General features: G+C 35.7%; 1 protein-coding gene across 1 annotated transcript in view; it reads left to right on the forward strand.

Annotated features, from left to right (window-relative positions):
• The window catches only part of Mid1 (calcium-permeable channel component Mid1), a 105,952-nt gene extending 92,500 nt beyond the window's left edge, over positions 1 to 13,452 (forward strand). Inside the window, exons 3-5 of the mRNA XM_018505582.1 lie at positions 8,119 to 8,341; positions 11,069 to 11,275; positions 12,150 to 13,452. Of these exons, the coding sequence (XP_018361084.1) occupies positions 8,119 to 8,341; positions 11,069 to 11,275; positions 12,150 to 12,976 (1,257 nt within the window). The 3' untranslated portion in view covers positions 12,977 to 13,452. The remainder of the gene's footprint in view (positions 1 to 8,118; positions 8,342 to 11,068; positions 11,276 to 12,149) is intronic.
• The last annotated feature ends 201 nt before the right edge of the window (positions 13,453 to 13,653 follow it).

A 13,653-nucleotide genomic window follows, 5' to 3' on the forward strand; every position in this document is an offset into this window, starting at 1 on the left:
ATGGTAAAAAACGTCAGTTTGTTTACTGGGAAAATAAACAAAATTAATTTTAAAACTCATTTATTAATAAATTTATTTTTAATTTTAACTGAGTATACATATTTAAGTAGGTATAATAAAAACTTTTCTATTATAAAAACAGAAATTAGATCTGTATTTTTTAAACTCATTTAAGAAAACAAAGTAAAAAGCAATATTTAAATTGATTTAAGCTATCATTGCACTCTATTTCAGAATATTAAAATCTCAGGTATATTTGGAAAAAATAAATTTTTGAAATAAAATCAATTACGGATTTTTCCGTCACAATAGAAAAGATTCAATAGAAAGACTCAATAGAAAAATTTAATAGAAAGACTCAATAGTTGATAAGTAATCACTTTCTTGAGCGCTTATTTAAACAGTTTTGATAAATGTCAAGATTGTCACTACAGGTTTCGTGCAACCACTTAGAGCACCTGACATACTGAATCCAGTCCACTGTAGGTCCTTTTTTATCATAATAGCAACCTCCACATATTGCTCGTGTCACTTGCGAAAATCGTACCGGTACAATATAAAGATCAGCGACAAGTACGATTTACCGAACTTCCTCTATTTTTACAAATTTGCCAATAACAACATAATTTACAAATATCTTGCTAATTTGATGCTATACTCGAAAAGAGTTTAAATATCGATTATAACCATGAAGAACACTATAATTCAATTACCCACCTTGTACTGATAACACCTTAGGTAAATTGTATCAAAACTTAGATCAGCACCGAACAAAATCAATTTTCAATGTCACTCGTAAACAGACGACTCGAAGACAAAACAAAAATAATAATTCTTAACCCATATTACCAGCGTCACATCAGTGTCATTATCTTTAAAAAAAAATGTTTCGTTTAGAAAATACAATGGAGGTACGATTTAACCGTCGGTACGACTTAGCCAACTCTCCCCTATATGTGTTTCTAAAATAAGAGTGATCATTTAAAAATTATCGAAAATTGTAATATATAATATGACATAATAACGACCATATTTTATTATAGTTTATGATATATATATATATCATATATGCAGCTAATACAATCGCATTTGTCATGTTGCATAATATAGCAATATTCCGTATTCGCCTGTTGCTTTTCTTCTCTTCAATTCTACTTCAAGTATGCCTTTGTTTAATACGTATTTCGGAGTGGCTGTTTGCGAAACAAAGTTCCACGTCCTTGTAATCTTCAAACGAATCAAACGTACTGTGTAAAGTGTACAGTAAACGCCCCATTTTCCACGAATCTCCAGTTTTCATGTCAGAACTTCGAAAAAGCTCCGATTCGAGAATTTTATTCGTGTTACACAGAACTTCGAAAAGATCCCGGTTCAAGCTTGAAGCTTAAAATATCGAAATTATTAAAAAAAATGAGATAAAAAGGAAATAAATTATGCAAAAATTCAGCGATAGAATCTCGTTAATTATTATTAGATAATATTCGAAAGAAATAGAGGGTGAGAAAGGGACGAATTGACGTAATGCGAACAGGTTAGAGATTGGCACGAAGTAGGGTTGCAGAGGACTGAAAAGAGAAGAAAGGGATGATAGGTACCGCATCTGTCTGGTTCGTACCAATGCAGATCGTCGGGTAGAAGAGAGAATTGGGTCAGCCGGCTTGGAGGGTACTTCAGGTGTAAGTACCTATCTTCCTACGTGGCGGGGCCGCCCTGCCTATCCTCGTGCTCGAGAGGACTGTAGCGTTGAAGGTAAAGCGTATGACAAACTAACGGTCGCGTTAAAGCGGAGATGTATGCTAATGCAACCGCAGTCTCAGTTCGTGTCATGCGAGAACTAATCTTAATTGAGTGAAAATTAAATAAATATATTTTATTGTCATTTGGAAAAAGAAAAATTATTCTGTGTTTTATGTGTAAAAAATTACACTAGTTTACAGCAAAAAATTACTTTGGACCGGACTACGTGTCTTTTATAAATTTTTGGATGCTCAAAACAATACCTCAAACGAAAAAATTCTAGCACGTCGGATTTCCAAGATAATTGAGGTTTAATACTGAAAAAATAGCTTTTTTTGCAATATTTGACATTTTTTAATAAAGAAGGTCAACGTTATCTTGAAATTTCGATCAGAAGTCATGAATGTATTGTGCATCCCCTATAAAATGCATTTTTTTTTATTTCAATATCTTACTTTTTACCCATGTTATGAACGATTAAAGATAGAAGCTATTTTGAATATGGTGACTCCAACAGCTTCATATGTGTATGGGGATTAATTTCTTAGGGTCACATTTTGATAACTGTACCTTAATACTTTTATGCACAGAACTATAAGACTAATCCACTGGTGTAATAAAAATACATCGTTGCTTAAAAAAAAAAACGCAATTAGTAATATGCAACTACATATCTTTCATAAAACAACTCTCTCTCTCTCTCTCTCCCCTCTTTCTCTCCTCCTCTTTTTCCCCTCCTCTTTCTTCCCCCCCACTTTTTCTCTCTCTCTCTCTCTCTCTCTCTCTCTCTCTCTCTCTCTATCTCTATGTGTGTATGTGTGTTGTTGTTGTTTTAAAATGATTTTAGCGTTACCGCATGCGCATATGATGCTGCCGCGGTCCTCATATTCGAAATCTTATCTTTAATCGTTCATAACATGGCTAAAAAGTAAGGTATTGAAAAAAAAAATGCATTTTATAGGGGATGAACAATACATTCATGACTCCTGATCGAAATTTCAAGATAACATTAACCTTCTTTATTAAAAAATGTCAAATATCGCAAAAAAGGCCACTTTTTAAGTATTAAACCTCAATTATCTTGGAAATCTGACGTGCTAGAATTTTTTCATTTGCGGCATCGTTTTCAGCATTTAAAAATCTATAAGAGACACGTAGTCCGGTCCAAAGTAATTGAAAAAAAAAATTTTTTGTAAACTAGTGTTATTGTAATTTAAATTTAAATTTATTTTTAAACTGACTGACAGTTCATAGAAAAATATTATTGTATTATAAAATATAAAAGAGTTTCTGAACGATTACTGATTATTAATGATTACTTTTTAATTTTTAAACTACATAGTTCGAAAATTTGTGTTGAATTTAACACATTTTACGTGTCCTAAACAGTTATCCAAATTTTAATTTAACACAAGATGAATATGTTAAAAAAAAAATTGTATAGAAAAATAATTAACAGAATGTAAAGCTTTAACACAATTTCGGAACAAATTGTGGAAACATATTTCTTCAGTAAAATTAACATTTATAATATGTTAAATTAATACGTGTATTATCTTTTATTTATTTATTCTAGAATTATATCTTAAAAACTATATCATTTTTATGTTGTTTCATTCATCTGTTCACAAATTATGTTATTTTAACAATGTTTAAAAAATGTTAAATATCAATTTAAAATATGTAAATAACACAATCAAGTTATGTTAAATTAATATTCAGATATGTTAAAAATTCAATACAAAAATTTTTGACGAGATTTTAACACAATTGTAAAATGCTTTTTTTATTGTGCATTTTCGTATAGGCGATTATAGAGAGTATTAATGCATATCCGTGAACTGAAATTTTCGTTATAATTTCAGTAATCACCGAATAATATTGTCGCCACTTTCTCCCCTCATCTCCTCTGTATCGCCGTTTGCACTTCCGCATTTGTTGTCCCGGTTATTTCTCATGCCTTCCTACCAAGCCTTTCCCCTTGCCACTTCTCGTCGACATCGCCATTATGGCGAATTGGAGCGACGCGACAGAAAGGTCGGAAATGAATCCTCACTATATCACGAAAAATATTTCTTCTCGAGTCTTATTTGGCTTCTCTGAAGGGTTTCGGCGTTTGGCTAGTTTGATTAATAATAATCTTATGTTAGCTAACTTATATTAGATATTTTTAATATTTTTGTGTGAATTGTACACTTTCCAAGCAATTTTACAATTGGCTTGAACTGGAAATTGTACATTTGTGGTCTTTTTTGTTTAATTGTGTTGCTTATAATTTAACAAAACTTTGACAAAATGTTAAAAAGAACTGACGTTCAGCAACTATAAGATCGCGTGAGATACAATACTTCTTGCATATTGCTCGTTATAGAATATTTTCGTTCCAATAGTACAGCGAGCCAGAAATTCGTTACTCCAGCGCGCTCCATTCGAAGAAATTGCGTATTTCGATGATGCATCGTACATACGTGTGATACTCGATGAGGTCAATATCCATATCTCGTTGAATATCTCTCGAGGGTAGTCGATATTCTTTGTTATATCCACTGCCCGAGGCTTTCGTGTTGAATTGATTTTTCTCGGTCAAATACAAGCGCGAATGATGCCATTGCATAATTGGATCCACATTTTCTTCGCAAAGCAGGAGTATCTGTTAATGAATTAAAGAAAGAGGGCATAGCTCAACTGAGCTTTTAACATTTTATTTTAAAGCTCGCAACTTTCGGAAGCGCAGACCTCTAAATACTGTCACTCCTTAAATGTATTTTAAGAGAAATATCTTTCAATGGATTTCCAACGCGAAGTAATCTCCATATAATCCAGCAACGAAATGAAAGAGTTGGAGACATCTGAATTATTTATACTTAGCTTTTAAGAGATGGTGTAGGGACCCTCGGGACTTGAGTCTCTAAGCTTTGATTAGCTTGAATGTCGTCACTTTTAAATGTATCTCAAATAATATTTATTATGCGATGCAGTAAATTGCGCATAATACAGCAGCGGAGCGAAATATTTAAAAAGTTTGAGATATCTGCATTATTTATAGCTCGCTTTTAAGAGGATGCAAGACCCCTCGGGATACAAAACTCGAAAGCTGTACTTCGGTTAGCCTATTTATAAATCCGACCCTCTGTCCTATAGTTTTGCTTATACTTTTACTACAATACTGCTACTCTTTTATCTTCGGAATTCCCAGTGCGTAACGTTTTCCCAATGGAAAGCGGCGACGCTTCAACCCTTGTCGCTTTTGATCTACTCCCCTTTTCCAGTCGCGATCGCGAAATTACATTGCGAATTTAATAAACTCTGTTCAAGGACCATGCCAAAAGGTGGAGTCTATCGGGTGTTTCGAGAACGAGTCATGTACCTCTTAATTATTATTTACATTCAGGCTCCCTGTGGCGAGAAATTAATTGCGCCATTCGAAATGCGCTATTTGGTCCGTTCTCGCTCGGCAAAGGATTCATCCGGTGATTAATTGCTTACAGTTCGTTGAAAATCAAAAGGTTTCGATAAACGCCGGGCTTGCTAGTAAAATTCGTGTCGAGGAGAGACGACAAATTTCGTCGCGGATCAAATTTTCTTTTCTTAGTATGCAGGATAGATCCATTAGAAGCATGTCACCTGTATATATCTCCCTCAGGGTTGGTTTAAAAGAAGAAGTTCAGAGTTGGATAACTTTGAAAGGCAGCGCGCATTATGCAAAGAAATTTTTTTCGTCGGGACTATTTTGTCATCCTTCATCCGAAGGCAAGAATGTATCGGTTATTAATTCTCATTCGTCTTTCCCTCGCGACAGAATTAGATAATTATGACTATAGGGTAGGGTTGCCATAAAAGTAGAAATCAGAGCAATCAGAGAAAAGAGAAATCAGAGAATTTTACAAAATTTTTGAAAAATAAAAATTCTTGGCTTTAAAGACGTTTGATATGTGATCATGTAGTTTTAGAATATTATCAACTTAACAATTAAATGCAAACAGTGTCAACAATGTTAATTTACATTGCTATATTAAATTGCTCTCTAGCTCAACAAAATATTTGACAGTTTCCAAATCAGGATGAAAATACAAAAAATTTCGAAATATTGAAAACATTAAGGAAAGTTATGAAATTTTGTCTGGAAATTAGAGAAAAACTATGGGATTTTAGGACGAGGAATTTGTAACAATCCTTGTGATTAGAGCTAATTCTATCACGTGTATTTATTTCCGAACTTCAGAAACTTCACTTCTTTTCACATTCTCAAATTCCGAGAGACGTTTCAGTACATTTACTCTGACTTTAGCCGTGTTTTGTAACGAGGTAGGGATTCCAGGGACAATCTAGTGGTGGATAAAAGACCCGCACAGTCGGTATGTAATTATAGCATGCTCTCGGAAGGATGTGCGCTTCATCGTGGTGTTCATATTTGAAGGTGGCTATATGGGTCAGACACCGACACGCCTTATTGCCTATTCCGACTTCGTCGGCTGACCTCAAAGATCCTTGATATTTGACAAATAGTCCTCGAAAAACGTGGCATGACCGTATAAAGCCGCCAGTCTGTCCCGCGGGAGGCAGCTAATTTTGACGGACGTCTAGATTGACATCGACATCGATGCTATGCCTTTTTCTTCTTCTTCCGCGGTGCCCTTTCGCCGTCAAGTTCCGTTTTATAAACGGATCTAACCTACCCTGTGATCTCCTTGGGGACGTCAAACGTTGGAATCATTTCGCACGAGCTTTTGCTCGAATTTCAAGCATATTCGATTTTCTATATAGCTCACAGTTTTTATTTCAGCGTCTATTATGACAAATGCGAATGTATAAATTTGGTAGATCGATGATCTAGCAACAAAACTTATAGGCATTGCGATTCACTGTTTCGCAACATTTTTTAAATCTTGTAAAATATAAAACGAATAAAATATACATTTATAAAAAAAAGTGTGTAAAATAATATAAGCAATATGTATAAAAATTACATAATTTACAGTAAAAATATGTAAAATTATGCTATATCACACGTATTATATCTGCATTTTTATATTTGTACATATTAATAATGTAAATTAAGAGAAATTGTACGCAATTTGTTTGCAAATATAATACGTAAATATTTTTATAAACTTCACTTTAAATTTTTGTTTGGTAAATTTACTTTTGCAAATTATTTGATAAAGAAGAGTTTGTCTGTTGTGATTCTTTTTACATGTATAAATATACATCTTTAATAGCGGGTCCCAAAATTATCCGTATAATTGCAATTTTTTACAATGTAGACTGTAAAATAGATAAAATATTTTTGTCTTGCAAGAATAATGAGAGAGATTTACTAACGTGAATCAAATAGAACCATTTCAAAGCAAATGCAATTAATACCCGAAAGGAATTATTATATTAATAATTGTTTGCATGTTCCAACATACAAATGCATTTTCAAGAAAATTATGTTTCTAACAAATGCAGAAAAGCTTCATGTTAATAGGAAAATACATTAATTGAGAGGACTAAAGCTTAATGTTCTTTAAGTTGTTTATCCATTTTTCGCTTCCTTATTTTATAATATTCCTTACTTTGTAATATAGTATATCTTTCGCTTGCGTTAATCGCGTCTTGAATAGCTTGAGAAGGTTAATTGTATAGAAGCTCGTATTAAAGCCTCAACTGAAAGTACAAAATTTTTTACTGAACTTTTTCTACAAGTCTCTGCATTTTTTCACACAAAATAGTAATTAAGCAAATATACAATTTTACGAATAATTTATATTACATATTATTACTTAGGGCCAATTTCACCAACATCGGTTAAGCTAACCGACGGTTAAAGTGTCAACCGTGATTGATTCATTTTGATCAAAGACAAATGCGATTGGATAATTCATTGGAATTAACCGTTGGTTAGTCTAACCGACGTTGGTGAAATTGGCCCTTAGAGATGTAAACTCTTGCGACTTTAACCTGTAGAAGACCGGAGGCCCCTTTAGGGACTCGACAGCGGCGCCATTTGTTTTGCCACTCAACCCCATGACATTAACAAAAAAATTCTAGCCCTTAAAATAAAAAAGTCGATCAAAAACATGCCGGTCCTCAGAAAATTAATTGTATACGTCATCTAATTATCAAAGAGTTCCTATTACCAGAAATGCGTATTGTTTATCGCATTGACTTCCAACGTTCCTTTAATTGTCATTTTGTTATACAGAAATAATTAGACAAAGTTTTATAAACCTTCTACAATAAGCCGTTGCTTAAGCTTTAAATTTTAAGCCGTTTAATTTAATTTTATTTCATTTGAATTAGATATACATTATCTCTCTCGTATCTCTGCGTGTATATAATTAAATCGTATATTGTAGAAAAAGATTAACTCTAATGGCATGATAATTCTGATTGCAGGAGGCGTATAGGAAATGGGTGTGCAGCTCCCTGGTGCCTTACTTTGCTCACAGGAGTCCGAAAGATGTGAAAACCTTGGAGGGCAGCTGGACCGGCCCCAGATTAAGGCCCTGCCGATCCTTTTGCCAGACCGTGGAGCAACGTTGCCCCTACTTCCTTCCGGGCGATCGTGCCCCCGCATACCCCACACAATACGCCGGCGAACCCACTTTTCTTTGCAGAGGTAAAAAAAAGAGAGGAGAAAAGAGAAAAACAAGATACTCATAAAATAATCATATAAAGTAACCACAATAAGATAATCACCAAAAAATGTCAAAATTAGTCGAAATATTCATTCGATTCATTCATTTTTTTTTGTTTAATGAGTCATTTCGAAAAAGGGTACAAATGTTCAGTTGGCACCCTGTTTGCTTCGTAAGTTTGCGAAGAATGGTACGAGACACAGGCAACCAGTATCCATCACGCCACTATCAGTCCTTCCTCTTGTTCACGACGATGATGAACGTTCATTTGGCGTCGTAGCGTTAAGTCCGCAGTATAGAAATTTGCATGAAGATACGCATAAATGGTCGCCGTGCTGGAACGCCCTGCATAAGCTCCACGAAACAATGCGGACGTTTTATGCCGGGGGTGGAGACGTTTCGTACTCGTGTAAATTATTATTACCTTATTGCATCACGCGTCACGCTGTAATACGATCAATGACATTTCAGGCTCGCACCGTAATTTTCTATAACAAATTTTCCATAATATGAATTCTTGCAAGTTTTATTCGTTGAACTCGCGCGTATCTGCATTTTCCGAGCGGAATTTTTTCGCACAGTGTTGTCCTCGATAGCACGATACCGGTCTCTCACTATCTGACATTTTGTCATCCTGCCAGCATGACACGCTTCACTGTCAGTTTCGTTGACTCGGTAATCTTGACTCTTTACGCTCGGTGCTATGAATATTCCGATTGTATTAAAAATCACAAGACGAAAGAGACAAATTTGAAATGTATTTATTAAGAGATTTATTAACTCGATAATATATAACAGTTATTAAAACAATGATGAAACAATGAAAAGAATCGTTTCGCTCAAGTATCTAAAAATTTAATTAGATACAGATCTAAAAATGATTTTGGACCATCAAAATAATTAAATAATTATGTAGCACGTTAAAATTGATGGCTAAAATTAAAACTTTTTGCAACAATTGTCATCAATGCTTAAACGTTCTACATAATTATTTTGATGATCGAATAAAATTATTTTCAGATCTGTATCTAATCAATTTTTAGATACTTTAGTAAAACCATTCTTTCTGTGAAGAGATAAATGTTTCAACATCACATGGAAAGACCAATTTGATTGAAGCATTCAAAGATTTACTAAATATAGATTTGAAAATAATTTTGTTGAACTGTCAAAATAATTATGTAAGACGCTCAAACTAGTTACTAGAATATCAAAACTTTTTGCAGCATTATTCATCATACTTGAATATTTCCTCTCTCTCTCTCTCTCTCTACATAATTATTTTAATAATCCAACAAAATTATTTTCAAGTCCATATCTAGTTAATATTTTTCAGCAGAATTTTTTCCATGAATAGGGAGTTTTTGCAATTACGTGAATCCAGATACGGTGAACGCTAAAGTCACGTTATCCTTTTCTTAATTAGTTGTTAAGAAGAAAATAACCTGACCTTAGCGTTTACCGTCTGGATAAACAATATTGCAAAAACTTCCTAATACTTCACATCTTTCTCTGTAAAAATTTATCGTGTAATTTTACACGAGGTACTCCACTTTCGATTTATATTGCCGTACAGAGCGCAAAGGGTTAATATAACCAAACACCCACGGACGAATGTTCTGAATCGTCGAACATCTCCTCGTTATTCTTTTTTTTTTTCGTGCGTCGATGCGAAGGTCGTAAACGACGGAGGTGCACCACCGCGTTTGAGTATAAACTGCGTTAAATGGAACGCGTGCCGCGCGGTTATTGGAAGATTGGACACTTTATCGGGCATTTTTTTACATCCCTTTGCACCCGCGCCTACCAATACCCCAAGATTGCCCGATGTAATTCCAACCCGAATGCTGCAATCCAACCCTTCACTTTTCGTTGTCGCATTTCTGTTACGATTGGTGGAAATATCTTTTCCCTTTTCCCTTTCTTTCTTCTCTTTGTTTATGTAATCCTTCGCGGCGCGACAGATTTATAATAGAACATGAAGATGAAATTTTAAGATAATAATTAATATGGGAAACTAGCACTTGATTAAAAGAGATAGAATTAAATACGATGAAACATAGGTATGGAACCTATAAAAAATATGTGGAGAGAAACACGGAATAAAATAAATTAGAAAATAAATTTAATTTATCAGACATTTATCCTGTTATTTGCGATGTTTGTCGTGTAGAGAGAAGAAACTCTAATTGGCAAATATGGTAGGTAAGTTGGCAACGTCCATCGTTGATTCGCAATTCTTCGTAAAAGTCGATTGCCAATTAGTTGCGAACGAGAATCGTCCTTGGAAAGATCGATCTTGGATTAATTGATAATTGGCCTTTATAGAAAATCTGGCGAGTTGTCAACGGCTACGTGCCAACTAATCCGCTTTTAATCAACTAGACTTCCCTGTGCGACAAAATCGTGTTGAAAATAATAGGTGTGTGCGCGCGCAGAGATCATCGCTCACTAAATTGTTTACGGAATTGAAATTTGTTTACGATGTTTTTAATCTGATATACTATTCTGCAACATTTCACATACGCAAGCATTTTTCCTGCCTCTCCTCCGAAAGAAACTATCGAGAAATAATTACTATGATTTGTTGAACTTAATTTGTGTGCCTCCTACCACCTCTTTTCCTGACAAGTTCCTCTGGGTGTGAAGAGAACGACCGTCACATGCATCCGTCCATACGAGGTCGTTGGAAAATGCAATGATTTCAGACCCGAACATCCCTGAGACCGGCGAGCAGGCCGCAAGGGCATTGCACAGCATCAGTGACGATGAGTGCTGCTTCCACGTATGCTCCGAGGATACCAAAGAGGGTATCTGCACCAAATGCGAGGAGCCGTGGAAACATGGCAAGTTTCAGGATCCCGCGACGGCACCCCAGTGCGAGCCCCCAGTGAACCTTCAATCTGGTTCTACAGGTAGGCGCGACGAAAACTCCGAAAATCGATTAAAACAAATTATTATAAGAACAAAGGACTCTTAATTTAAACAACAACATTAAGAGTGTATAGGACACTTTAGAGTCAAATATAAAGAGAAAATTATTTAAAACATAAAAAAACTCAAACCAGAAGTATATTTAATATAATATTCTATAAATAATTATAAGTTATATATAAAAAAAAAGTTTAGAATTTCCCGATGTTCTGGTGAAAAGTCAAGATAGATATAATTAAAAGAAAACGAAAAAGAATTCGAGTAAAAGCGGCACTCTAGTAAAATAACTCACCTAACTGGCCATATATTTAAAATTTCGCATATCGAGAAGAAGCATGTTAATATATGTTTTAAATAATTTTCTTTTTATATTTGACTCTTAAGTGCTCTATATACTTTTGATATTATTGTTTCGATTAAAATAATTGACAAATTGTAAGAATTTTGATAAAAAATTCATAAAAATAAATAATCTTTATTTTTACATTTTTCATCTGAAAGTTTTTACAATACAGTATTTATTTGTAAATACGCAAATTATGTAGATTTTTAAGTTTACGAACATGTTCCTGAGAGACTTGTGAGAATTATTTCTTTTTGGATAACTCTTTGGATAAATACAGAGAGTAGACAAAAAAATTCGACTATAAAGAATTGTGTGTTTATTAAATCATTATCCAAGTAATGTTATTTATCGTCAATTATTTGTAACACTTTTGTTGGAGTACCTAAAAATTTAGCTAGATACTGAAGATAATTTTACTGAACAATCTGAATAAATTATGTTGGACGTTCAAGCATGATAAGCATTGTTGCAAAAAATGTTGCCAAAGGTCGACATTGCTCTGACCGTAGGTCCGGGCTCGCAGCCGGGTCAACCGGAAACATCCACCGACGATCTGGACACCAGCACCACTCCTTCCTCGTCCAATACCACGGCATCTTCGACCACCGTCGGCCAAAAGGACACGGCATTCTGCGGTAGCGGCCGCATTGGCTCGATATCGAGCGCATCTTCGCTCGGTCGATCGAACCCATCGATTGTCCTTCAATTTTTCTGGCTTTGTTCAATTCTGATCACCCTCCCTGCGAACGCGCTGCAGTACAATACCCGTGCCCTGGAGTGTCCCTTCGGATTCCTCCGGCTAATCGGTTCCGGCCTGCTCTTTTCGGGCACGTTCGTTCTGCGGAGGGTCTTCAATGATGTTCGCGTTTCCTTTGATCCACGCTCGACCGGGATCTATCGGTTTGCCGCCATACGTTGCCTCCTGTTCGTCCTCGGGATGCCCGGACGGGCGGTGATGAAGTGCCGTTGTCGCGGATGGTGGTGGTGGAGGTCCTGGAGGAGATCCAGCAGCCGGCACTTCCGCTGGAAATTCCTTCGTCGTTTCGGCGTCGCGTCCCAGCGGTCCGTCTTGCGCGACGTGTCGATCGCTATCCTCGAGCTATTCCTCAAGTTCGCGGCAAAGTGTCGGTGCCGCGATTGGTGGTGGCTGTGGCGTCGGTGGCGAAAGTACGACTCGACAGGCGGGCAGTACACGAAGCTCATCCCTCGGAGAAAACGTCCAGTGATTTACAGGGCAGCACATCGACATCGCAGGAGAAGAAGAGATCTCTCCAGGATTCTCAGGATAGACGTCGCAAGTTCGGCCAAATCGATCTCCAGGAAGGACCCGCCATAGGGTGGTCAGCTTCGCTTTCCTGAATACGCAGGATTGTACGGGTTTTCTTCTATCGCGGGATATCCGCGAGAGCTTGTCTTCACGGTGCCAGAATTACTCGAGAAGCACCCAGACTCGATCGAAGCGAAACTCGATCGAGGACAAATCGACGTTGTGAAAACGTCGGACGAAATACGAGGAAGTATACGAAGGATCACACAGGGGATGTCCCTGGGATATTACACGGGTAGAAAGAACACCAGCATTGCGAGGAGAGTAGAGTGAGAAAGTAGCAGAGTGCGAAAGGATCCAAGGATCAAGTGGAGAAACGGCGGGCCGGTCTCGTCGACGACTTCGGTTCCGCTGACTAGAGCAAAAGAGGGAGGAAAGGGAGAACCATAAAGAACAACTTCATCAACAACAAAAACAACAAGAATAACTGAGAACGGGGGAAACGTAATGTCTAGAGCTAATGATAATAATACAATAATAAAGAATAAAACAAAATAAAATAATAAATAATAAATAATAATATAGTTAATAATAATGATAATGATGATAAATAATAATAAAGATTAAATAATGAAGTAAACGATATAAATATATAAATATATAAATATATTATATATATAAAGAGAAACGATTAAAGAGTAATGTTAAAGTACACGATAGAATAATAACGACACAATTATTATTAT

This window comes from Trachymyrmex cornetzi, unplaced genomic scaffold (genome assembly GCF_001594075.2).
Source record: "Trachymyrmex cornetzi isolate Tcor2-1 unplaced genomic scaffold, Tcor1.1 scaffold1060, whole genome shotgun sequence".
NCBI classification, from domain to species: Eukaryota; Metazoa; Arthropoda; class Insecta; order Hymenoptera; family Formicidae; genus Trachymyrmex; species Trachymyrmex cornetzi.